Source organism: Hyla sarda, chromosome 10 (genome assembly GCF_029499605.1).
Source record: "Hyla sarda isolate aHylSar1 chromosome 10, aHylSar1.hap1, whole genome shotgun sequence".
NCBI lineage: Eukaryota > Metazoa > Chordata > Amphibia > Anura > Hylidae > Hyla > Hyla sarda.
In genome coordinates, this window is record NC_079198.1 from 39826446 (window position 1) to 39852369 (window position 25924).

At 42.7% G+C, this 25924-nt stretch overlaps 1 protein-coding gene across 1 annotated transcript in view; it reads left to right on the plus strand.

The window, feature by feature from the left end:
* Positions 1 to 25924, plus strand: part of NECTIN1 (nectin cell adhesion molecule 1) — a 147121-nt gene that overhangs the window by 85074 nt on the left and 36123 nt on the right. Inside the window, exon 2 of the mRNA XM_056544767.1 lies at positions 19856 to 20206. Within this exon, the coding sequence (XP_056400742.1) occupies positions 19856 to 20206 (351 nt within the window). The remainder of the gene's footprint in view (positions 1 to 19855; positions 20207 to 25924) is intronic.

The window sequence follows — 25924 nt, forward strand, 5'->3', positions numbered from 1 at the left end:
AAGGTTTTCCCTCTGACCTTTTTGGATGCTAGAATTTCTTTGACGGAGAAGATGTCCGAGGAGCCGGAAACAGGAGTGGGAGGAACAGATTTGGGAGAGAAACGGTTGATGATAAGTGGTTTAAGAAGAGAAACGTGAAAGGCATTAGGAATACGAAGAGAAGGAGGAAGAAGAAGTTTGTAAGAGACAGGATTAATCTGGCACAAAATTTTGAAAGGACCAAGATAGCGTGGTCCCAACTTGTAGCTAGGGACACGGAAGCGGACATATTTAGCGGAGAGCCATACCTTGTCTCCAGGGGAAAAAATGGGAGGAGCTCTTCTTTTCTTATCCGCGAACTTCTTCATGCGTGATGAAGCCTGTAAGAGAGAATTTTGGGTCTCTCTCCATATGATGGAAAGATCACGAGAAATTTCATCCACAGCGGGCAGACCAGAGGGCAAGGGGGTAGGGAGGGGGGGAAGAGGGTGACGGCCGTACACCACGAAAAATGGGGATTTGGAGGAAGATTCAGAGACTCTGAAATTATACGAGAATTCGGCCCAAGGTAGAAGATCTGCCCAGTCATCCTGGCGGGAGGAAACAAAATGTCGTAAATAATCACCCAAGACCTGGTTAATTCTTTCTACTTGTCCATTGGATTGAGGATGATATGCAGAAGAAAAATTTAATTTAATCTTGAGTTGTTTACAGAGAGCCCTCCAGAATTTAGACACGAATTGGACGCCTCTATCCGAGACGATCTGCGTAGGCAACCCGTGAAGACGAAAAATGTGTACAAAAAATTGTTTAGCCAACTGAGGTGCTGAAGGAAGACCAGGAAGAGGGATGAAATGTGCCATTTTGGAGAATCGATCAACGACCACCCAAATAACAGTGTTGCCACGGGAAGGGGGTAAGTCAGTAATAAAATCCATACCAATCAGAGACCAAGGCTGTTCGGGGACAGGCAGAGGATGAAGAAAACCAGCGGGCTTCTGGCGAGGAGTCTTATCCCGGGCACAGATAGTGCAGGCACGCACAAAGTCCACAACATCCGTCTCTAGAGTCGGCCACCAATAGAAGCGAGAGATGAGTTGCACAGATTTCTTGATGCCCGCATGACCTGCGAGATGGGAGGAGTGACCCCATTTGAGGATTCCGAGGCGTTGGCGTGGAGAAACAAAGGTCTTTCCTGGAGGAGTTTGCCTGATGGAGGCTGGAGAAGTGGAAATCAGGCAGTCAGGAGGAATGATGTGTTGCGGAGAGAGTTCAACTTCGGAAGCATCCGAGGAACGAGAGAGAGCATCGGCCCTAATGTTCTTATCGGCAGGCCGAAAGTGAATTTCAAAATTAAATCGGGCAAAGAACAGAGACCACCTGGCCTGGCGAGGATTCAGCCGTTGGGCAGACTGGAGGTAGGAGAGGTTCTTGTGATCGGTGTAAATAATAACTGGAAATCTTGATCCCTCCAGCAGATGCCTCCATTCCTCAAGTGCTAATTTAATGGCTAGAAGCTCTCGATCCCCGATGGAGTAGTTCCTCTCCGCCGGAGAGAAGGTCCTAGAAAAAAAACCACAAGAAACAGCATGCCCGGAAGAATTTTTTTGTAGAAGGACAGCTCCAGCTCCCACTGAGGAGGCATCAACCTCCAATAGGAAGGGTTTAGATGGGTCAGGTCTGGAGAGCACGGGAGCCGAAGAAAAGGCAGACTTGAGCCGTTTAAAGGCGTCTTCCGCTTGAGGAGGCCAAGACTTGGGATCGGCATTTTTTTTTGGTTAAAGCCACGATAGGAGCCACAACGGTAGAAAAATGTGGAATAAATTGCCTGTAATAATTGGCGAACCCCAAAAAACGTTGGATAGCACGGAGTCCGGAGGGGCGTGGCCAATCTAAGACGGCAGAGAGTTTGTCTGGATCCATTTGTAGTCCCTGGCCAGAGACCAAGTATCCTAGGAAAGGAAGAGATTGGCATTCAAACAGACATTTCTCTATTTTGGCATAGAGTTGATTGTCACGAAGTCTCTGAAGAACCATACGGACATGCTGGCGGTGTTCTTCTAGATTGGCAGAAAAAATCAGGATATCGTCCAGATATACAACAACACAGGAGTATAAGAGATCACGAAAAATTTCATTAACAAAGTCTTGGAAGACGGCAGGGGCGTTGCACAGGCCAAAGGGCATGACCAGATACTCAAAGTGTCCATCTCTGGTGTTAAATGCCGTTTTCCATTCATCCCCCTCTCTGATGCGGATGAGATTATAAGCACCTCTTAAGTCCAGTTTGGTAAAGATGTGGGCACCTTGGAGGCGATCAAAGAGTTCAGAGATGAGGGGTAGGGGGTAGCGGTTCTTAACCGTGATTTTATTAAGACCGCGATAGTCAATGCAAGGACGTAGAGAGCCATCTTTTTTGGACACAAAGAAAAATCCGGCTCCGGCAGGAGAGGAGGATTTACGGATAAAGCCCTTTTTTAAATTTTCCTGGACGTATTCAGACATGGCAAGAGTCTCTGGGGCGGACAGAGGATAAATTCTGCCCCGGGGTGGAGTAGTGCCCGGGAGGAGGTCGATAGGACAATCATAAGGCCTGTGAGGAGGTAGAGTCTCAGCTTGTTTTTTGCAAAAAACATCCGCAAAGTCCATATAGGCCTTAGGGAGACCGGTTACAGGAGGAACCACAGAGTCACGGCAAGGGTTACTGGGAACCGGTTTTAGGCAGTCCTTGGAACAAGAGGGCCCCCAACTCTTGATCTCCCCAGTGGACCAATCCAGGGTTGGGGAATGAAGTTGAAGCCAGGGAAGTCCAAGGAGAATTTCAGAAGTGCAATTGGGGAGGACCAAAAGTTCAATCCTCTCGTGATGAGATCCGATGCACATTAGAAGGGGCTCCGTGCGGAAACGTATGGTACAGTCCAATCTTTCATTGTTTACACAATTGATGTAGAGGGGTCTGGCGAGACTGGTCACCGGGATGTTGAACCTGTTGACGAGAGAGGCCAAAATAAAATTTCCTGCAGATCCGGAGTCCAAGAAGGCCATAGTAGAGAAGGCGAAGGCAGAGGCAGATATCCGCACAGGCACAGTAAGACGTGGAGAAGCAGAGTAGACATCAAGGACTGTCTCACCTTTGTGCGGAGTCAGCGTACGTCTTTCCAGGCGGGGAGGACGGATAGGACAATCCTTCAGGAAGTGTTCGGTACTAGCACAGTACAGGCAGAGATTCTCCATGCGGCGTCGTGTCCTCTCTTGAGGTGTCAGGCGAGACCGGTCGACCTGCATAGCCTCCACGGCGGGAGGCACAGGAACAGATTGCAGGGGACCAGAGGAGAGAGGAGCCGGGGAGAAGAAACGCCTCGTGCGAACAGAGTCCATATCCTGGCGGAGCTCCTGACGCCTTTCGGAAAAACGCATGTCAATGCGAGTGGCTAGGTGAATGAGTTCATGTAGATTAGCAGGGATTTCTCGTGCGGCCAGAACATCTTTAATGTTGCTGGATAGGCCTTTTTTAAAGGTCGCGCAGAGGGCCTCATTATTCCAGGATAATTCTGAAGCAAGAGTACGGAATTGTACGGCATACTCGCCAACGGAAGAATTACCCTGGACCAGGTTCAACAGGGCAGTCTCAGCAGAAGAGGCTCGGGCAGGTTCCTCAAAGACACTTCGAATTTCCGAGAAGAAGGAGTGTACAGAGGCAGTGACGGGGTCATTGCGGTCCCAGAGCGGTGTGGCCCAAGACAGGGCTTTTCCAGACAGAAGGCTGACTACGAAAGCCACCTTAGACCTTTCAGTGGGAAACTGGTCCGACATCATCTCCAAGTGCAGTGAACATTGGGAAAGAAAGCCACGGCAAAACTTAGAGTCCCCATCAAATTTATCCGGCAAGGATAGTCGTAGTCCAGAAGCGGCCACTCGCTGCGGAGGAGGTGCAGGAGCTGGCGGAGGAGATGATTGCTGAAGCTGTGGTAGTAACTGCTGTAGCATAACGGTCAGTTGAGACAGCTGTTGGCCTTGTTGCGCTATCTGTTGTGACTGCTGGGCGACCACCGTGGTGAGGTCAGCGACAACTGGCAGAGGAACTTCAGCGGGATCCATGGCCGGATCTACTGTCACGATGCCGGCTGACAGGTAGTGGATCCTCTGTGCCAGAGAGGGATTGGCGTGGACCGTGCTAGTGGATCGGTTCTAAGTCACTACTGGTTTTCACCAGAGCCCGCCGCAAAGCGGGATGGTCTTGCTGCGGCGGTAGTGACCAGGTCGTATCCACTAGCAACGGCTCAACCTCTCTGGCTGCTGAAGATAGGCGCGGTACAAGGGAGTAGACAGAAGCAAGGTCGGACGTAGCAGAAGGTCGGGGCAGGCAGCAAGGATCGTAGTCAGGGGCAACGGCAGGAGGTCTGGAACACAGGCTAGGAACACACAAGGAAACGCTTTCACTGGCACGATGGCAACAAGATCCGGCAAGGAAGTGCAGGGGAAGTGAGGTGATATAGGGAAGTGCACAGGTGATCACACTAATTGGAACCACTGCGCCAATCAGCGGCGCAGTGGCCCTTTAAATCGCAAAGACCCGGCGCGCGCGCGCCCTAGGGAGCGGGGCCGCGCGCGCCGGGACAGGACAGACGGAGAGCGAGTCAGGTACGGGAGCCGGGGTGCGCATCGCGAGCGGGCGCTACCCGCATCGCGAATCGCATCCCGGCTGGAGGCGGTATCGCAGCGCCCCGGGTCAGTGGATCTGACCGGAGCGCTGCAGTGAGGAGAGTGTAGCGAGCGCTCCGGGGAGGAGCGGGGACCCGGAGCGCTCGGCGTAACAATTATGAAGTGGATTAGAGGGTGTGAAGTTTATTTTCTGTGGATTGCAATAGAGTGCAAGATCTAGTGCAAGTCTAGTGCTGAATTGATTTTTCTGTTCTTGGAGACTATTGCGCATATTCAGTTTTCTGTAGCATGAAAATAAGAAAATAATGACAGATAGCTGCCGGCTGACCGCATGTCCCATGGCAACGATCTCTCCCAATCCCCCTATGCACATACACAGTAATCTTAGCTAAGTATGAATGTTTTCTGAATGGGGGAAAGGAGAGTAAGCCACTACCTGACCCCTCTGGCAGGGGCATATCTTCCCTAAGAACAAAATGGTTGGGATATGGTGAAATATAAGTGCCTTCTCTTTCTCCAACAATTCCAATAGGGGAGAGTTAGAAGTTTCAATATAAAGCAGATGGTTTTCCAATCTCACCAAAGTAGTTTCAGCCAACATTATTCAGTGTATTGCCAGCTTAAGATATATTAACTGAACTTCAAGTTAAAAATAATTAATTTAGGACCTGAAGACACTTTGGTATGAATGTTATGCATGAATATTGACTGCAGTACAATGGGAGTCCACCTTCCTATTGAACTGTTAATGCTTGGCATTCATTTTAACCTCTTAAGGACCCAGCCATTTACACCTTAGGACCCGGACATTTTTTGAACATCTGACCACTGTCACATTAAACATTAAAGAGTACCTCTCATCAAATAAACTTTTGATATATTTTAGATTAATGAATGTTGAATAACTTTCCAATAGCATGTTAATGAAAAATATGCTTCTTTCTATTGTTTTTTTCCCGATCAGTCCTGTCAGCAAGCATTTCTGACTCACGCTGGAGTCCTAAACACTCAGCGCTGCCAGCCTGCTTTGTTCACAGCCAAACAGGCTGTGAACAAAGCAGGCTGGCAGCTCGGAGTGTTCTCCTTTGTGAACAAAGCAGACTGGCAGCTCGTAGTGTTTAGGACTCCAGCATGAGTCTGAAATGCTTGCTGCAAGGACTGGTAGGGAGACCCCTAGTTGTCATTTCTTCAAAGTGGAAAATTAAATAGAAAGAAGCATATTTTTTAATAACATGCAATTGTAAAGTTATTCTGCATACATTAATCTATAATATATCAAAAGTTTTTTTGATGAGAGGTACCCTTTAATAACTCTGGAATGCTTTTAGTTATCATTCTGATTCCGAGACAGTTTTTTTGTGACATATTCTACTTTAACATAGTGGCAAAATTTTTTGGTAACTTGCATCCTTTCTTGGTGAAAAATTCGTAAATTTGATGAAAAATTTGAAAATTTAGCATTTTTCTAACTTTGAAGCTCTCTGCTTGTAAGGAAAATGGATATTCAAAATAATTTTTTTTAAATTCACATATACAATATGTCCACTTTATGTTTGCATCCTAAAATTTACAAGTTTTTACTTTTGGAAGAAATCAGAGGGCTTCAAAGTTCAGCATCAATTTTCCAATTTTTCACAAAATTTCCAAACTCACTATTTTTCAGGGACCAGTTCAGGTTTGAAGTGGATTTGAAGGGTCTTCATCTTAGAAATACCCCACAAATGACCCCATTATAAAAACTTCACCCCCCAAAGTATTCAAAATGACATTCGGTCAGCCTTTTAACCCTTTAGGTGTTTCACGGGAATAGCAGCAAAGTGAAGGAGAAAATTTACAATCTTCATTTTTTACACTCGCATGTTCTTGTAAACCCAATTTTTGAATTTTTACAAATATGCATATGTCTATGCAAAGTGTTCGGCGGGCGCAGTAGAGGGCTCAGAAGCGAAGGAGCGACAAGGGGATTTTGGAGAGTACGTTTTTCTGAAATGGTTTTTGGGGGCATGTTGCATTTAGGAAGCCCCTATGGTGCCAGAACAGCAAAAAAAAAAAAAACACATGCCATACCATTTTGTAAACAAGACCCCTTGAGGAACGTAACTATGAATTAAGTGAGCCTTAATACCCCACAGGTGTTTCGCGGCTTTTGCATATGTAAAAAAAATAAAAATAAATAAAATTTCACTAAAATGTGTTTCCCCCAAAATTTCAAATTTTTGCAAGGGTTAATAGCAGTAAATACCCCACAAAATTTGTAACCCCATCTTTTCGGAGTATGGAGGTACCCAATAAGTTGACCAGAAGTGCACTATGGGCGAACTACAATGCTCAGAAGAGAAGGAGTCATATTTGGCTCTTTGAGAGCAAATTTTGCTCGTCACGGGCGGGGATTACAGCGAGTTTCCCACTGCGAGTTTGAGCTGCCGCGCAAAATTTGCTGCATCGCAAACCTGCAGCCTGATACTCACTGTAAACCCCCTGCCCATGTGAATGTACCCTGTACATTCACGGGGGGGGGGGGACCTCCAGCTGTTGCAAAACTACAACTCCCAGCATGCACAGTCTATCAGTGCATGCTGGTAGTCATAGTTTTGCAACAGCTGGAGGCACACGGGTTGGGAAACACTGAGTTAGGAAACAGACAATGTTTCCCAACCAGTATGCCTCCAGTTGTTGCAAAACCACTACTCCCAAACATTCTCAGGCATGCTGGAAGTAGTAGTTCGGCAACATCTTTAGAGCCAGATGTTGCCGAACTACAACTCCCAGCATGCTTGGAGTTGTAGTTTTGCAACATCTGGAGGACTACACTTTGCAGACAACTAATACAGTGGTTCCCAATCTGTGCCCTTCCAGATGTTGCAAAACTACAACTCCCAGTATGCCAAAATTGTCCAGGCATGCTGGGAGTTGTAGTTCTGCAACATCTGAAGGGCCAGATGTTACAGAACTACAACTCCCAGCATGCCTGGACAGTAAGGGCATGCTGAGGATGTGTAGTTTTGCAACTTCTGGAATGGCACAGTGGTCTCCAAACTGTGGACCTCCAGGTGTTGCAAAACTGCAACTCCCAGCATGCCCAGACACCAAGGGTGTCATTAAAAAATGTCCTATCAATACAAAAATGGTACCGCTAAAAACTTCAGATCACGGTGCAAAAAATAAGCCCTCATACCGCCCCATACGCGGACAAATAAAAAAGTTATAGGGGTCAGAAGATGACCATTTTAATCATATCAATTTTCCTGCATGTAGTTATGATTTTTTCCAGAAGTACGAAAAAATCAAACCTACATAAGTGGGGTATCATTTCAATCTTATGAACCTACAAAATAAAGGGAAGGTGTCATGTTTACCGAAAAATGTACTGTGTAGACACGGAAGCCCCCAAAAGTTACAAAATGGCCTTTTAAAAAAAAAAAAAAATTTGTCTCACCGTGATTTTTTTTTCAGTTTTGCCGTAGATTTTTGGGTAATATGACTAACATCATTACAAAGTATAATTGGTGGCGCAAAAAATAAGACATCATATGGATTTTTCGGTGCAAAATTTAAAGAGTTATGATTTTTGAAAGGTAATGAGAAAAAAATGAAAATGCAAAAACGGAAAAACCCCGGGTCCTTAAGGGGTTATGTGTAGGAAAATGTAAAGTGTCCCATTGTTTTATGTGGTTTGACCAGCCTCATATAATATAGGGTTTGTCTCATTTCAGCAAAAGTTGCTTTCCAAAAGCCAAATGGGACTCCTTCTCTTCTGAGCATTGTAGTGTGCCCGCAGTGCTCTTGTCGTCCACACATGGGGTATTTCTATACTCCGAAGAGATGGGGTTACAAATTTTGGGGGGCATTTTCTCCTATTACCACTTGTAAAAATTTTACATTTGGGGGAAAACAGCATTTTTGTGAAAAAATAATGAATTATTATTTACACATCCAACTTTAACGAAAAGTCATCAAACACCAGTGAGGTGTTAAGGCTCACTGTACCCCTTATTACGTTCCTTGAGGGGTGTAGTTTCCAAAATAGTATGCCTTGTGGTGTTTTTTTTTTTTGCTGTTCTAGCACCATAGAAGCTTCCTAAATGTGACATGCCCCCAAAAACCATTTCAGAAAAACTCACTCTGCAAAATTCCATTGTCGCTGCTTCCATTCTGAGCCCCCTACTGCATCCCCCCAAACACTTAACATACACATATGAGGTATTTCCTTACTCAAGAGAAATTGGGTTACAAATTTTAGGGGGATTTCTCTACTTTTACCCCTTGTAAAAATTCAAAAACTGGGTCTACAAGAACATGCAAGTGTAAAAAATGAAGATTTTGAATTTTCTCCTTCACTTGCTGCTATTCCTGTGAAACACCTAAAGGGTAAACACACTTACTGAATGTTATTTTGAATACTTTGAGGGTTGCAGTTTTTATAATGGTATAATTTGTGGGGTATTTCTAATATGAAGGCCCTTCAAATGCACTTCAAAACGGAACTGGTCTATGAAAAATTCAGATTTTGGCAATTTTATGAAAAATTAGAAAATTGCTGCTATACTTTGAAGCCCTCTGATGTCTTCCAAAAGTAAAACCATGTCAACTTTATGATGCATACATAAAGTAGACATCTTGTATATATGAATCAATGTATCATTTACTTGGTATGTCTATTTTCCTTACAAGCAGAATGCTTCAATGTTAGAAAAATTCAAAATTTTCAAATTTTTCATGAAATGTCACAAAATGTCTCGGAATCAAATTCATAAGTAAAAGCATCCCAGGGTTATTAATGCTTAAAGTGACAGTGGTCAGAAAAACACTCTGATCCTTAGATGTACGTATGTGGTATGCTCTTATGAGGGGAGGACAATGCGCTTCAGTATGCTTAAAAAAGTATTTGTGTATAACACCAGCCAGTGAGTACTTTTGCCTGGCCTTTCACAGTATCTAGGCCCTTGAGACTTCAACATGTACAAAATAGTACACCACTTAGATGTACGTATGGGGTAAGCACTAATGAGGGGAGGACAATGTGCTACAGTATGCTTAAAAAAGAATTTGTGTACAACACCAACCGGTGAGTCCTTTTGCCTGGCCTTTCACAGTATTTAGGCCCTTGAGACTTTAACAGGAACAAAATAGTACACCACTTAGATGTACATGTGGAATGCACTTAGGAGGGGAGGACAATGCACTCCAGTACGCTTAAAGTATTTGTGCACAACACCAGCAGTACATACCAGTGCTGCAGCACAAAGTCGCTGTGTACTACATTCAGAATTGCACTTTCTCTGTCAATCTCACCCCCTTCCCTATCAGTGCTTCTAGGCAGGATTTGTGCTTGAGCTGAATCGCTGCTGTTCTGTGCAACACACTGCTCTTTGTCCCTCTGTAATAGAACGCTGTAGACATTGACTGGGAGGTGAATCTCTGCAGCAAGAATGCTTTCTGTCCCTCTCTCTGTGCAACAGAAATCTGACTTGACTAGGATGTGAATCGCTGCTGGAAAAAAGCTTTTCTGTGCAAAACACAGCGCTGTCTGTCCCTCTCTATCTCTTTGCAGTGACAGGCTGAAGTGACTGGTCACAATATGGCCGCCGATTATATAGGGCTGTGACATCACAGGGATGACTGGCTGCTAAAAGGCTGCAGGCTGCATGTGATTTAGGGTCATCCCACCTACCCTTGTTCCCGCCTTCCCAGGATTCCTTACCCCACGTCATCACATGTGGATTCACCATTTTAGATGCCCTGGAGCCTGGACAACACTAAATGGGGTTTAATGAAGCGATTTGCGTGATCGAATCACGGCGATATTTGCATTAGTTGTGAATTGAATTTTTCCTAAACTTTGTAATGAAAAAGTTTATGACTAACAATAGGTCCCTTTTTGTCCATAAATTGTCCATTTTTTGGGGCCCAAAAGCAGCCCAAAATGTGTCCCAATTGAAAATAGCCACTTTTGGGGCTAAAGCTTTTTAAGGAGATGAAAAGGGATCCTACTACAATCTACACTGGGCTGATGACTGGATCATGGCTTCTGAAGCCAACTTCTTGAGTTTACTAGAAAATTCTCCTTCACAACTTTACAGGGACACTAGTGGAAGTGTTTATTGGTGAATATGACAGAACCAAATAAGAGCGTACACTTGAGTCTATATGCATGAATCTTATCCATCATTTTTACCATGGGGGTTCCTGGATCTTTGCTATAAAAACATCACAAATTATAATCATAGAGCTACTTGATAAACATATTCATTTCCTTTAATAATTCTGTAAGGCTCAACTACATCTGTACTCATGGTCACTGTTCATAGCTTTATTCTTCTATACTGGGCACGAGTTATCCATAGAGACTGAGTCGTTGAAAAGTGCAATGTAGCTTATACCATGTGCTTTATAACCAGATGCAAGCAGCATTGGGAAACCAATTAAACGTAATTATAATGTATAGGTTTATGCATAGCGCACATTCAGTCATCCAGCAATTCATTTAAATACATAACAAGTTCTCGTACACACATTTCTTTGTGCTCCTTGTCACAATATAAACAGCACCTGCTGGCTATAAGAGGAAACACACAAAGCCAAACAATAGGTGCAGAGTAGGAGCCATAGCCGAGTTCTGTCACTTGAAGGACTTGTAGCGGTAAAATGCCATTGAATGTAACTATGATGCTGATGTGCACTGCAGTTTTAGTCTGTATGGGGGTGTCTGCCTGTCATTGCAGATGATGCATCACACAGCACTTTGTTCTCTAATGCTGTGCATTTATTGTACACGCTAACAAGGCTTTGCTCTTGTCTTCTCTTTAATGCGGGTTGTATGTTCAGGGAATGTGTTTTTACAGAGCTGTGATCTCTTCTGCTTTATATACAGGGGTGGAGTCTTTTGGCCATGTGTTCTCCCTTTGTTCTCTAGTGTGTGGTCTGACAATGCACTCTTACAGCTTATGCTCACAGTACATGTACAGTATTACTTAGAGGTAGTGAAGCATAGGTTACTGCTCTGCAAAAACAACTGCACTAGAGATTTATTATCAATTATTATCTGATCTGATACCATCCTAATAAAATACATATATTTTTTAATACTAATCCTGTCTCAGATTAGTTATTCCGACATTGGTAATGGCTTTGGCTACATGACTGATGTGCATGCTAAACACCACGTTTATTATGTGTTTTTTGGCCACATCCATCAAGGGGGCATATATTCTTCAACAGCAGGCATGACTTTGTGTAAAGTGGGTGTGGGTTAAAGTGCAACCCTATGCACCAAGATTCTGGCACAGTTTAAAGGGGTACTCCGGTGGTAATTTTTTTTGATTATATGGCATCTTCTTTGTAAGTTTAGTTTTCTTGCAATATACACGTGTTATATGTTTTGGCAGCATGTGTGTGTTTTTCTTACCTGTTTGTTGGGTAGGAAGTTCTGTAGTTCAGAGGGTTTTCTTTTACTGTTGTCCACAGTCGGCCATGTTGTGAGTCTGAGGTGGACAACATGTCATAGCTTTTTTTTCCCCTCTGTCTGCATGAGAGAAATAAGCCACACACCCTCATATCATTCAGTACACAGCTCCTCCCCTCCCCCGGCTCTGTATTCTAAGGACGCAGGTCTGCACAGGAGAAGATAAGTGTGTTATCTGAAGGGGAGGATGATAATGGTCACGGGCTGGGGATGTATGGACTGCAGGGGAATAAATCTCATACTGGGAATGATCTATATATAGGAAGGAGGAGGGGGGAGGACTCCTGAATGACACATGCTGGGAGTTGTAATCCATGTTGTGTGTATGCTAGTGTTTACAAACCAGTGTGCCTCCAGCTGTTGCAAAAGTACAACTCCCAGCAAGCCATGACATACTTTGGGCATGCTGGGAGTTGTAGATGTGCAACAGCTGGAGGCACACTGGTTGGGAAACACTGTTCTAGCCTATTCAGCATACACATCATGTTACACCAGTGTTTCCCAACCAGCGTGCCTCCAGCTGTTGCAAAACTACAACTCCTAGCATGCCCAAAGGCTGTACTACAAACCCCAGGAGATTACAGAGGCAGCATGCTGGTGTTATACCACAGACTGAAGACTCCTGAATGACACATGCTGGGAGTTGTAGTCCCTTTTGTGTGTGTATGACAGTGTATCCCAACAAGGCTGATTTATATTAGTGTGCTGTGTATAAGGGGGCCTACCCGGGAACATTGTAGGGTGGGTAAAGGGCAGAACAAACAAACCTAAAAAAAAGGAGCCGCCCCAAACCAGCAAGGCATGTGGCATGCTGGGATTTGTAGTTTTCAGCACAGCAAGAAACAGGAAATAGAAGCAAAGATAGGAAAACAAAGTGGGGTATAAAAAGACAACAAAGAACGGAAATAGAGTTGCCTAAACAACAAGAATAGAAATGAAACAAAACAAATAGGGTAAGTCACAAAAGAAAAAAACGTTGACCACCGGAGTACCCCTTTAAAGGGGTATTCCGCCCCTAGACATCTTATCCCCTATCCAAAGGATAGGGGATAAGATGTCAGATCGCTGCGGTCCCGCTGCTGGGGACCCCTGGGATCCCCGCTGCGGTACTGCGCTATCATTACTGCACAGAGCGAGTTCGCTCTGAACGTAATGATGGGCAGTACAGGGGCCGGAGCATCGTTACGTCACGGCTCCGCCCCCTCGTGCCGTCACGGCCCGCCCCTTTCAATACAAGTCTATGGGAGGGGGCGTGGCGGTCGTCACGCCCCCTCCCATAGACTTGCTTTAAGGGGACGGGCCGTGATGTCACGAGGGGCAGAGCCATGACGTCACGCTGCTCCGTCCCCCGTATCGCCCGTCATTACGCACAGAGCGAACTCGCTCTGTGCTGTAATGATAGCGCGGTGCCGCAGCGGGGATCCCGGGGGTCCCCAGCAGCGGGACCGCGGCGATCTGACATCTTATCCCCTATCCTTTGGATAGGGGATAAGATGTCTAGGGGCGGAGTACCCCTTTAAGCTAAATAATAGGTGTTGTAAGCTTGGAGTGGAGGTGATAAACATGGTAAACATCTTAGACAGGCCAACAGGCTGCAGGAAACAAGCAATGTTCTCAGTGATCAGGACTCTTTTACAGGCCGACACATCACCTGTTTACACAAATTTCAGCTTGTGGGCTGTGAAAGAGCAAACCCCGATAGTAAAAGACTGGCTGTCCTAAGGCCTAGTGAGAAGTCTGTTAATTCTAGTCCTGCAAAGTGAGTGGACTGGCCTAATTTTGAGGGGACTATAGATCACAAACCAGAGTGCTCCTGTTGGCTTTGCTGTATTCTCAATAAAGTGGTCCAGTTTGGTTCCACATCACTTCTCTGGTTCGGTCTTTCTTCTTCACATTAGAAACCAGCAGCGCCACCTCCTACGGGTTTTTTTGCATCATTCCACGATAAGTATCTAGGTGGGCAGACTGTGACAGGAAATAAACCCAGAGTGACCCTGTAGGATGGTCAAAAGCCAACAACCACTTTGGCCACTAACCGACTGGTGGACTCATTGAAGGATCTCATGATCCTCTGACACAGCCATCAATCATTCAATGGTACTTTGCTACGAAGAGTTCCGCAACCATCAAGCATATCATTCCACTGCTGCAAAGTTTAAAAAAAAAGTTATTTTAATTAAAAAGTTCTATGTCATTTCAGAAGGGTGCTTCTAACATTTTATTTAATCTTTACTGTTTTAATCCCATTTTCATCTAATGAATAACTGCTTATTTCTGATGAATATTTGGATTTTTTTCATCTAAGTCTTTTCATTTGTAAACCCATACAGTGCACTCTGTAATTTACAACCGTACTGTAATCATTTAGCTTTCAGATATGATGTCGTGCCTATGAGAAATACTAGATTATTAATTTCCTTTATAGAAAGTCATATTTTGCCTGTTAATCATTGTGTGTGAAGATCTTGATGAATATTTTAAGGAACTTTATTAGTTTTGCCGTCTTTCAGAGAGGAGCATTTTAGAAACCTGTAGAATATGAGAAATACACTGATATGAGTAATCCACACCAAGCAGGGTTAAAATAACAAAGCCTACTGTTCTATGTAAGGGTCACACCAAGGGATAAATGGACTAGAACATTGCACACAACATTACAGCCAGTGTGTACGGATGGTTATAAGATGACCACATGCATGGAACCACAGGGGCATTTTCTTTCTACCCAGTAATGATCCTCTCACATTATATTCTCAATGATGTTGCGTTGGAGATAACTGCAATGTTTCATTGGAAATTACTGCTTCAGAAACCAAAAAAACATGAGCTTTTATAACAATTTAGTAAGAAAAAGCTCCCTTATGCTAAGTTTTCACATTTTTTTTTCCTTAGCAAAAATACCAGAATTTTTTTTTCTTGTTTTGGTAGTTTTTCTGCCATTTTTTCTGGCATTTTTGCTGATATGTGGAAAAAGCCAATTTTTTTTTTATCTTGCGGCAGTTTTCACTGCCTTCAGGATAACACTGCGTACTTCCAATGCAGAGCTCCCAGTCCACCTAGTTTAACCCCTTAAGGACGCAGGGTTTTTCTGTTTTTGCATTTTCATTTTTTCCTCACCACCTAAAAATCATAACGCTTTCAATTTTGCACATAAAATTTCATATTATGGCTTATTTTTTGCGCCACCAATTCTACTTTGCAGTGACATTAGTAATTTTACCCAAAAATCCACGACGAAATGGAAAAAAATTCATTGTGCGACAAAATTGAAGAAAAAATTAAACTTTGTAATTTTTGGGGTTTCCGTTTCTACGCAGTGCATTTTTCGGTAAAAAATAATACCTTATCTTTATTCTGTAGGTCCATACGATTAAAATGATACCCTACTTATATAGGTTGGATATTGTCATACTTCGGAAAAAAATCATAACTACATGCAGGAAAATTTACATGTAAAAAATTCTCATCTTCTAACCCCTATAACTTTTTTATTTTTCCGCGTACGGGCCAGTATGAGGACTCATTTTTTGCACCATGTTCTGAAGTTTTAAGTGGTATCATTTATGTATTGATCGGACTTTTTGATTGCTTTTTATTATTTTTTTCATGATATAAAAAGTGACCAAAAATACGCTACTTTGGACTTTGAATTTTTTTGCGCATACGCCATTGACCGTGCTATTTAATTAACAATATATTTTATTGTTCGGACATTTCCGCACGCAGCGATACCACATAGGTTTATTTTTATTTTCATTTTCATTTACACCAAAAAGGGGGGTGATTCAAACTTTTTTTTAGGGAAGGGGTTAAATGACCTTTAACTTTTTTTTTTTACTTTTTTTTTGCACACACTGATCTTTAATGCTGATCCCTGCAAAGCCATAGCTTTGCATGGATCAATGAGATAGGGGCTCAATTGCTCAAGCCTGTAACTCAGGCTTGGAGCAATCAAACCCAGATCGGACGCTGCGGAGACAGGTTAGGGGACCTCCGCTTGCTCGCTCGATTTTATCGCGATGTCCCGATCAGCCGACTGAGCTGCCGGGAAGCGTTTACTTTCACTTTCAGACGCGACGGTCAACTTTGATTGCCGCGTCTGAAGGGTTATTAGCGCACAGCACAACGATCGGTGCTGCACGCTGTTAGCCCAGGGTCCCGGCTATGAACGCCGGGGCCGGGTGTAGGACGTACAGGTACGCCCTACGTCCTTAAGAGGTAAATAGTGATGCACTATTTACCTCCACCAGCTGTATAGTATACAGTTGTGCATAGTGCACCCATATATACTATACAGAAGCTGGGACTCCCGTTACTATAGCCGGTCTCTGTTCAGCATGAATATACAGTAAAACAGAGATATCTATACATTGCTGCATTACTGCAATCCCTTGCAGGGCTGTAAGCAATGTGCCAGCCTAGCAAGGAAAGCGTAAACTCGCACTGCTGAGCAGTGCTGGTTAACTCTTTGTGTGGAATCCTGTATTTACAGCCCTCTATAGAAGGCTGCATATACTGGAAATAGTAGCCAGGCGATCACTTACCCCATCTTGGCCTAGTCAGTGTAGCTCTGCCCCTTGTGATGATGTCATTAGAGGCGGAGCTACAGCCAAGGTGGAGAGTATAGCTCTGTTCTCAAATGTGTTTGCAATATGTGAACAGAGCCGTTCTGGCAATGTTTTCCCCAGCAGGGAGCCTCCAGCTGTTGCTAAACTACAACCCCCATCATCTCCAGACTGCCGTGGGGTAGTTTGGGCTTTTTGGGGCAAAATGCCCCAAAAGCCAAGTGGAAACCTAGCCTTATAAAACATTTTATCATGGCATTATGGTTGCTCGGCGTTGTTTTGAGACTTATACCTATACATTACACAGACAAATGTCTCATTTACCTACAATGAGAAATGTGCACATATGTCATATATAGAAGCAGAGGTGAGTTTGTGACTTTGCACCTATATTCTCTACACATAGTTATTAAGTGTTGCTTTGACTAAGACAAGAACGAGTTTCACGCTTTACTACCCTTTAATTAAATGTAATGTGTAAGTTGCCGTTCCTTCCTTTTAGTGATTAGTTGTGGAATTTATCTGGGGATTTTTTGGCTCTGTGATTTTTCACTTACATGTGTTATGTTAAATTAGCATGGTGGATCTCAGCTCCTACTTGTAGCATTCAGCTGAGTTGTTTTAATGTGGTTAGTGTTTTAATACATTAGCTTTATACTAAACAATCTACTACAGTCTTCTCAGATGAGTACTCTGTGTACAGTATTACATCCTTAATACAATATACAGTATAGGTATATCAGATAAAAGCATGGTGGCTCAGTGGTTAGCTTTGGGGTCCTGAAATCAAATCTGACCAAAGAAAACATCTGCATGGAGTTTGTGTTATTTTTTTATACCATCTTTCAAAAGTATACTGATTTGGAATTTAGATTGTGAAGACCAGTGGGCATTGGAAATAATATTTCAATGACCCTCTCTTTGTATAAATGAATATATAACAGTAAATTTGTTATTTTTAATGGGCTATATAGATGATCACTGTAAGAGGTGCTCTATGCTAAAATGTGAAATTGAACTATGTGAGAGAAGTTGAAGAAACCCTCTAATGAGACTCCAATACCTTTTGGTGCAGGCCATTTATATTCTCATGTGAATGAAGTCAAACCATAACAAGTCCCAACTTAATGAGAACCTGTGCCCTCCCTTTACCTGCTTGTTTTAGTGAACATCTGTATTCCCATACTAGAAATGTATGACTAAATAGCCAACTGGGTGTTACCTGCTGGGGTTATGTCCCTACGCTGTCTGACACTAGTTAATAAAAGCTGACACTGCCAACTAATTTAAAGTGCAACTTTCATGAAATCTGGGTGCAATACTCTGCACACAGCCTTTGTACTGTGTGCAGGTGGTGTGTATAGCAATGTTTTTACCTAATAGGCTTCCCATAGGCTTGCATTGAGGGGGCGGAGTGGGACGTCACACGGGGCGGAGGCGTGACGTCACAATACTCTGGCCCTGTGATCGGCAGTCATCAGACCCCTAGCGAACATGCTCAGGGGGCTGATGGTAACAGGGTGCTGCATGAAAGATCACGGGGGACCCCCGTCATCAGTCATCTTATCCCCTATTCTTTATATAGGGGATAAGATGTCTTAGCGCTGGAGTATTTGATCATCTCTGTTTAAGTACGGGTATAAGCAATGAAGCATGTTCCATATATATAAATATTTTGAGGGGAAAAAAAACACTCAGAAACATATTCAATTTTATAGAAAATTTTATTCTGAGGACAATTCTAGCTAAAGTAATTTTTTCTTGTTTTCATACACTAAGCCCAAAAAGAGAACAGGAATAATCTTGAGTACATAAAAAGATGTATTATTTGGGTGGATATGTACTTTATTGTACTATTATTTTCCATAGCTGTGTTGGTGAGCCTAGTGATGTGTAGAAGTTAAAGACTGTTGGAAGGAACTGAATCCAGCCGCAGATTTGATCAGGGATTTCTTTGTCCTCATTGTTGAACGCAATGGCATCTGGCACTCTACAAAGACACAGTTCATATATTTAGCTTCTTAGATTTAGATTTCACAGTCTGAGTACAGGAACAATACCATAGAATCAATGTGGGGAGAATTATAATGTTCTGTAAAATGTTATTGTTAAATCTGAAGATGAGCTTTCACAAATGCAAAGCAACAGATGTTGGAGCAAACTTAAGCTTCCTATCATTTGTATATTATAGGGTGACATTCTTCTGTCTGTATGGGACTTATTTGGGTGACATTAGCATTGATCAGCAGCATGATCCTGATAGGATTAACAAATGTTAATTATTGCTATATTGTTAGGTAGTTTGTTCTTGTTCTAAGGACAGTATAAGGGTTCACATTTGTGTCAGGGCTCCGTTAGGGGCTTCTGTCACTAACTCCATTAGTGGCCACAAAGTGGAGCTGGACAGTCCGTTGCACAATGGACACTGACACAGTGGATCCCAAGTGATCACATTGACTTCACTGAGGCCCATCAGGCTTCCATCTGGTGTCCATTTATTTAGCAGTAGTTGACCGGACACAAAATGTACCGCTTGCATTATTTTTTTTCCCTGCAAGATCCTGAAAAATAATCGTAATCTGCAATGTAGCCCACAGAAAATAGTCCCCTATGCAAATGTGAACTCAGCCTAACATTACACTGTCATCCACCATAGTCCAGATATAAGAAAAATTAGCAACCATTAATTTAGCATATCAAAGACAGTAAGAACGTAACTGCAAGTATAATAGTAATAGTGGAGGAACCACACAGACAAGATGGTAGTCAGGTAATTGTTTCCATCAAATAATTGGTGCAATATTATGTATGTGTTTTCTTAGACCATTCAGTTTGACAAATTTCTTTTTAGTTAAAGCGGATATGTCAAGTAGGCCCAACCCATGTTCTCTGTATCTACTAGTGGCTGTCAGTCAAACAGGGTAGGTGATAAAGAAGGCATAGGTTGGACCTACCTGGGCTCTTTTCATTCAGGAAAATTCCTGCTGGGCACTTGAGCCTCTTTTACATAAGAAGGCTTATATATCTGGACTGGAAAAGACTATGGAGATTTACAGGAGAAAAAAAGGATGCCCAGAATCCTTATGAGAAGCCACATATAGATACATATATGCTGTATTTCTTTTATGTATGGTCATATTTATTTGGGCTATTTAGATCTTACATATGTTTTCCATCTCTTTTTCAGGTGTTCATTCGCAAATAGTACTCGTAAATGACACAGTATCGGGATATGTTGGCACAGATGTTATACTTCATTGTAGCTTCATCAATCCTTTACCCAACGTAAAGATCACTCAGGTCACATGGCAAAAATCGACAAATGGCTCTAAGCAAAATGTGGCGATTTACAATCCTAACATGGGCGTCTCTGTCCTACCTCCATACAAAGAACGCGTGGACTTCGAGAGGCCGACAACCCATGATGGTACCATCCATATCAATAGTCTACAGCTAGAAGATGAGGGGACGTACATTTGCGAGTTTGCAACTTTTCCAACAGGAAATCGTGAGAGTCAGCTTAACCTCACTGTTCTTGGTAAGATTCTACCTTAATGTTTAAAGTAAATGAAATCGTGTAATTGGTTCTGTGCCTAGGCTTACATCCTGCCCTCCATAATTATATTCTAAACAGTCTTATGTGAATACATTGTATACAATACCATTCCCTGTAATGTGACTTGACTTGTCTACTTGTCTGCAGTGTAAACTTACAGTTGTTACATATTGTAGCTGGAGGACAGGAACAAGGGCAGGTTCAAAACCTATTCCCACCCTGATGCAGATCAGCCACAATGCTATATGGAGAAGGTTGCACAGGTTAAAAATACTGATGAACAGCTACTCACATGCCTTCTATTTATGAGTGCTGCTTAGTATACTTGCTCATAGATAAGGCATACAAAGGGTGCCAGTTACACAATAACATGTAGTGCACTATGCTGGCTAACAACCTAGAAGTTATGCCCATACTATTTGATAATGCAGGTTGTCCAGCTCTTTTTTTATGTGCACCAAATAGTGCTAGCACCCTGGGCTCCCTTAGTGTCACATTTTCAGACTACATACTAAAAATCATATGTTGGTCTTAACAAATGTAAGGTATTAGCTGAGATTTGGCTCAAATAAACAAGTTCCCAAACCACATCAAGGGTCCTCAATGTCTTATAAGTACCTATACTGACATTACAAAGAATTACAGAAAATTGAATACAAATAACAGAAAATCACAGTAAAAAAGCCATATTTATTCGTTACTGGTACAAGGACAGCTATTCCCACCAAAATGGGGTGGGGGTTGTGTTATTCACACCTCGAACAATGTTTAAAGGGGTTCTCCAGTGCTTAAACATCTTATCCCCTATCCAAAGGATAGGGGATAAGATGCCTGATCGCGGGAGTCCCGCCGCTGGGGACCCCCGGGATCATGCACACGGCACCCCGTTTGTAATCAGTCCCCGGAGCGTGTTCGCTCCGGGTCTGATTACGGCCGACTACAGGGCGGGCGGCATGTAACGTCACGCCTGCGCCGGTGTGTGATGTCACGCTCTTCCACGCTCCGCCCCGCATTGCAAGCCTACGGGAGGGGGCGTGATAGCTATCACGTCCCCTCCCGTAGGCTTGCAATGAGGGGCGGAGTGTGACGTCACACGCCGGCGCAGGCGTGACGTCACACTCCGCCCTGTAGTCGCCCGTAATCAGACCCGGAGCGAACACGCTCCGGGGACTGATTTCAAACAGGGTGCCGCGTGCATGATCCCGGGGTTTCCCAGCGGCGGGACTCCCGCGATCAGGCATCTTATCCCCTATCCTTTGGTAGGGGATAAGATGTTTAAGCACTGGAGAACCCCTTTAATGGCAGTTTTTTCAGCCAAATCCTGAAGTAGATTTCTAAGAAGTGGGAAATATTTAGAAAGAACATATACTGTTCTTTTCAAGCAGAGTCACTTCTGGCTTTGGCACCAAAAAAAAAAAAACTGTATGAAGAACTACCACAAAAAGCTACGTCTAAACTCCCTAAATGTTCTATGTGACTGAAGGCTCTTCAATTTCAACAGCTAGTAAACAGGGTCCTGTTATGAAGCTACTATGAAGCTATAAATACAGTTTCCAGTACACAAAACAATACACACTTAAATATTCCATAATTGCTATTATAAAGCATCTCAACACTTTTTTAGTATCATTAAAAAAAAATCCCAACCACACCTTACTGGCTACATAGTCTTCATGGAAAATATGGTTCTAGACGAGAAATAAACAAAGCCATTAGAAGTCATCATTCATTGAATGTTTACCTCTCTACGGGGCCTTAGAAATTGTTCAGGGCCTTTAACATCAGCTCAGACATCATTATTTCTGACAGACTAAAAGGGTGCAACTCTCAAGAGGGTGGTAGGTGCATTCAGATTACAATGGGGAGGTTTTAGATGGGAAGATGGAAAAAAGCCTTTAATCTTATTTACTTTCTTAAGCTGGTCATAGTGTATTGTCGTGATTGTGGTGGTTTCCCAACTGTTTCTAACAGATGATGTTTGTAGAGAGAAAGATCAAGTAAATGGTTCTCAGCATGCCTGATCCTTTTGATCTGGGGGAGGGGGCTAAGCCCCGACCACTGATGTCTGGCAACAGCTTACCCCCTTTCTTCATTGAAAACACATGTATGCATGGCTGGGTGTAAACGTGTATGGGGGATCAGGAGCTATCTAAGGCATGTGATCAATCCAAGCATTTACTTCAAAAATGTTAGTTGTCAATAGTTTTTATACCTGCTCACATTTAAAGACCCCTGGTCTTTCAACAACAGACCAAAACATAGTGGCCATTAAGATAAATGTAGGGTAGAGGTACTGGCGTCATTTATACATACATATACATAATGGTAATGATGAGATCATTAGAACATTAAAAACCTTACACAGATTTAGGTGGTTACTGATGTTTGACTCACCCTTTGTATATCCAACAAATACAGGTTTTGATGTTACCTGGCAACTTTTTGTGCTTTTATAGGCTTCAATAGAAGACATTTTTCACAGCATATTTAATTGCAGTTTTTATGTCTGTCACACATCTAAAGCCACCAATGCTTTATAAATATAATTCACCAAAGAAGCACATCTCCATCATCTATGTGGCATCAAAACAATTGTTGCCTCTGGGTTCTTTCCCGATCCTTTGTTTCTCACCATTGCAGCTGACTTCTTTAAAAACCTATTTAATTTAATGTTAGAGAAATCACCAATTAGGCTACGGATAAAATAAAACATAACTTTTACTTAGATATGACATAAAAGTACTACAAATTATTGATGCAAAAAGAAAACAGCAGCTTTGGATGCCTGGGTAAAAAAAAGGGGGGGAGGGGAGAAGGGTACAGGTGAGTACCTATTCTAAGGATGCCCTACCTCATCAATCTGAACCCTACTATTTCTAAGTGTGAATAGGGGGGGGATAACAAAACAACACATTTGTTATCTATATATATAAAACTCAACGTGTGTATGTGTGTGTGTGTGTGTGTGTGTATGTTCCAGCATCATGTCCAAACGGCTAATGATATTAACATGAAACTTGGCACACATGTTACTTATATGTCAACAACAAACATAGGATAGGTAATTTAACCCTTATTCACCCCCATTTGCCAGGGTCAGGGTTTGTGTTTAAAGTCCCATACAAGTCAATGGGAAATATGTTACTGCATAACTTCCAAACGGCTGGAGATATTTCGATTTTACTTGGTCACATGTTACTTATATGTCTACTTAAAATATAGGATAGTTAATGTAACCCTTAACTACCCCCATCTGTGAGTGTCAGGGTTTCTGTTTAAAGTCCCATGCAAATAAATGGGAAATGTATGTTCCCACATAACTTCTGTACGGCTAGAGATATTTCAATACCTGGTACACATATTACGGGTCGCGATAGGAGGTCAAGATAGGAGGTCGGGATCGTAGGTCGGTATAGGAGGTCGAGATAGGAGGTCGAGATAGGAGGACGGGATATGAGGATGGGATAGGAGGTCGGGATAGGAGGTCGAGATATGATGACGGGATAGGAGACCGGCATATGAGGACGGGATATGAAAACAATATATGAGGACAGGATATGAAGTCAAAAGCTTCCTCCTTTATTTTCCTCCCCAACAAAGATTAGGAGGGAAAAATCGGGCAACGCCGGGTATTAAGCTAGTATATTGATAATTGGTGGCACACCTCTCATGCCAATGCATTTCGCCTGTTAATGTTTAGGCTCATCAAGGAGATAAGAGAGAACCACAAATACAGTTAACATACATAAAAATAGCTGTTTTCAAGGAAAGTAATAACAGTATTTACAGTACAATGATAGGTAGAATAGAAAGTATAAAATGGTGTCCAATGTCAGGGCAGTTAGTGACCATAGGTAAGTCAGTGTTGTTTAAAGAGCACACAAAGGTGCATTTGAGTAATCTAGTTTACAGTACAGGGAATCAGCATACAGCCAACATATTATGACATGATAATGACATTTTTTGGTTTAAGAAGATATTTAAGCAATCATGCCGTTGCCGAAAATAAGATATGTGCAAAATGCCGGGCTTGATAACATCCAAGCTAAAAAAGAAAAAAATACAGAGAATATATGTGTAAAAAAAAATGGGGCTTCAAATATGTGACCAATAATAAAGCACATGGTTGGTAGTAATGGAAGCTTACCCCATGTCAAGATATTCACAGGGGTATATTATCCAGTAATTAAGGTGATGTAAATATGACCCATTGTGCAGACCAACATGGCTACCCATGTGAGAATATGAAAATAAATGAACAACCAAGCGGAACAAGGATACATGTATAACACAAACTCCCTAGCACATAGGTGAGGGGGTTGTGACTGACAGAATATATGTCAGGCAGACCCAACAAGATATATAGGCAGACCAAACAAATGAACTCATATGTACGGAGAGGAAAAAAGGATATCCGGACTCACCACCGGGTTCGGCATCAGACGTTCCTACGTGGGGATAGCCACGGGATCAGAGAGACGATATCGCTTTGTGCGCTCAGAGGCTCTGAGCGCACAAAGCGATGTCGTCTCTCTGATCCCGTGGCTATCCCCACGTAGGAACGTCTGATGCCGAACCCGATGGTGAGTGCGGATATCCTTTTTCCCTCCCCATACATATGATATTGCTAGCTGTCCTTTCCTTTTATCCTAGCACCAGTTTCCAGACATTAAGCTCAGCTATGTCCCTCACCTTGCTGCATTCTGATTGTTCTGACTCATATCTTTTTTCGTTTGGTGCCGTCCTAGCCTCCTCTACCTACACGTATACAAACAAATGAACTGCTTACTTAAATATGTAGAGGCATAAAGAGATGATGGCGTCAATTTTAGAACAGGATGATGCTCATAGCAGTCAGTAGGACTGCTGTGTGTGCTGTAATATATTTTGTAAAACATGGTCCCAGTTAGGGCCAGCATACCCCACAGAATGCAAGACATACAACAAAGGCAGTTGATGAAAAAGAAAGTACTATCCGTAATCGCAGTGAATGGATGAAGACACCGCAGATGATTCCTGGATGGACGCCGCTGACCCTGTGCGCCAATGTTTATACTGCGTGCTGCCGGAAATTAGCTCCGCGTACGTATGCCTTTCACCTGAGTTCCAGGCATGCGCAAATAGACAAGGCTGATAACCTTATCAATAAGATGCGCATGAGGTGATGCACATGAGATGCTGCTATACAAGTGTTCCGGCCATGTGCAAGAAAACAAAACTGATAACCTTATCGTTAAGAAGCGCATGAAGTGATGTACATAGGATACTGTTATACAAGCATGTGGAACGCATATGCGTTCCACATTGAATCCAAAAGTGCACACGGAAGCCGTATCAAAAACACCTGGTTAGAAGTTTGGGGCAAAAAGACCACATTTTAGCTCATGGTGGAACGCATCCACAATATACCTGACTTAGTGTGAATGTTAATAAGATATAGGTTACAATTAGTAAATGAGACATCTTGGTGTACAATATTTAAATCTGCCGAACATTGGTTTTTGGAATTATACAGGTGTTTCATATAGACAGTATGTATATGAACCAAGGAAAGATGAATACATTGGACAGTGACTAATCAATCTATTTAGATTGGGTAAATGGATAAAGAAATAGTGTATAATGGTACATGGCTACCACTTGGAATCTAATGAAAAAATTCTCAAACTTTTCTCATTAGAGGGGGGGCTTATTGGAGGC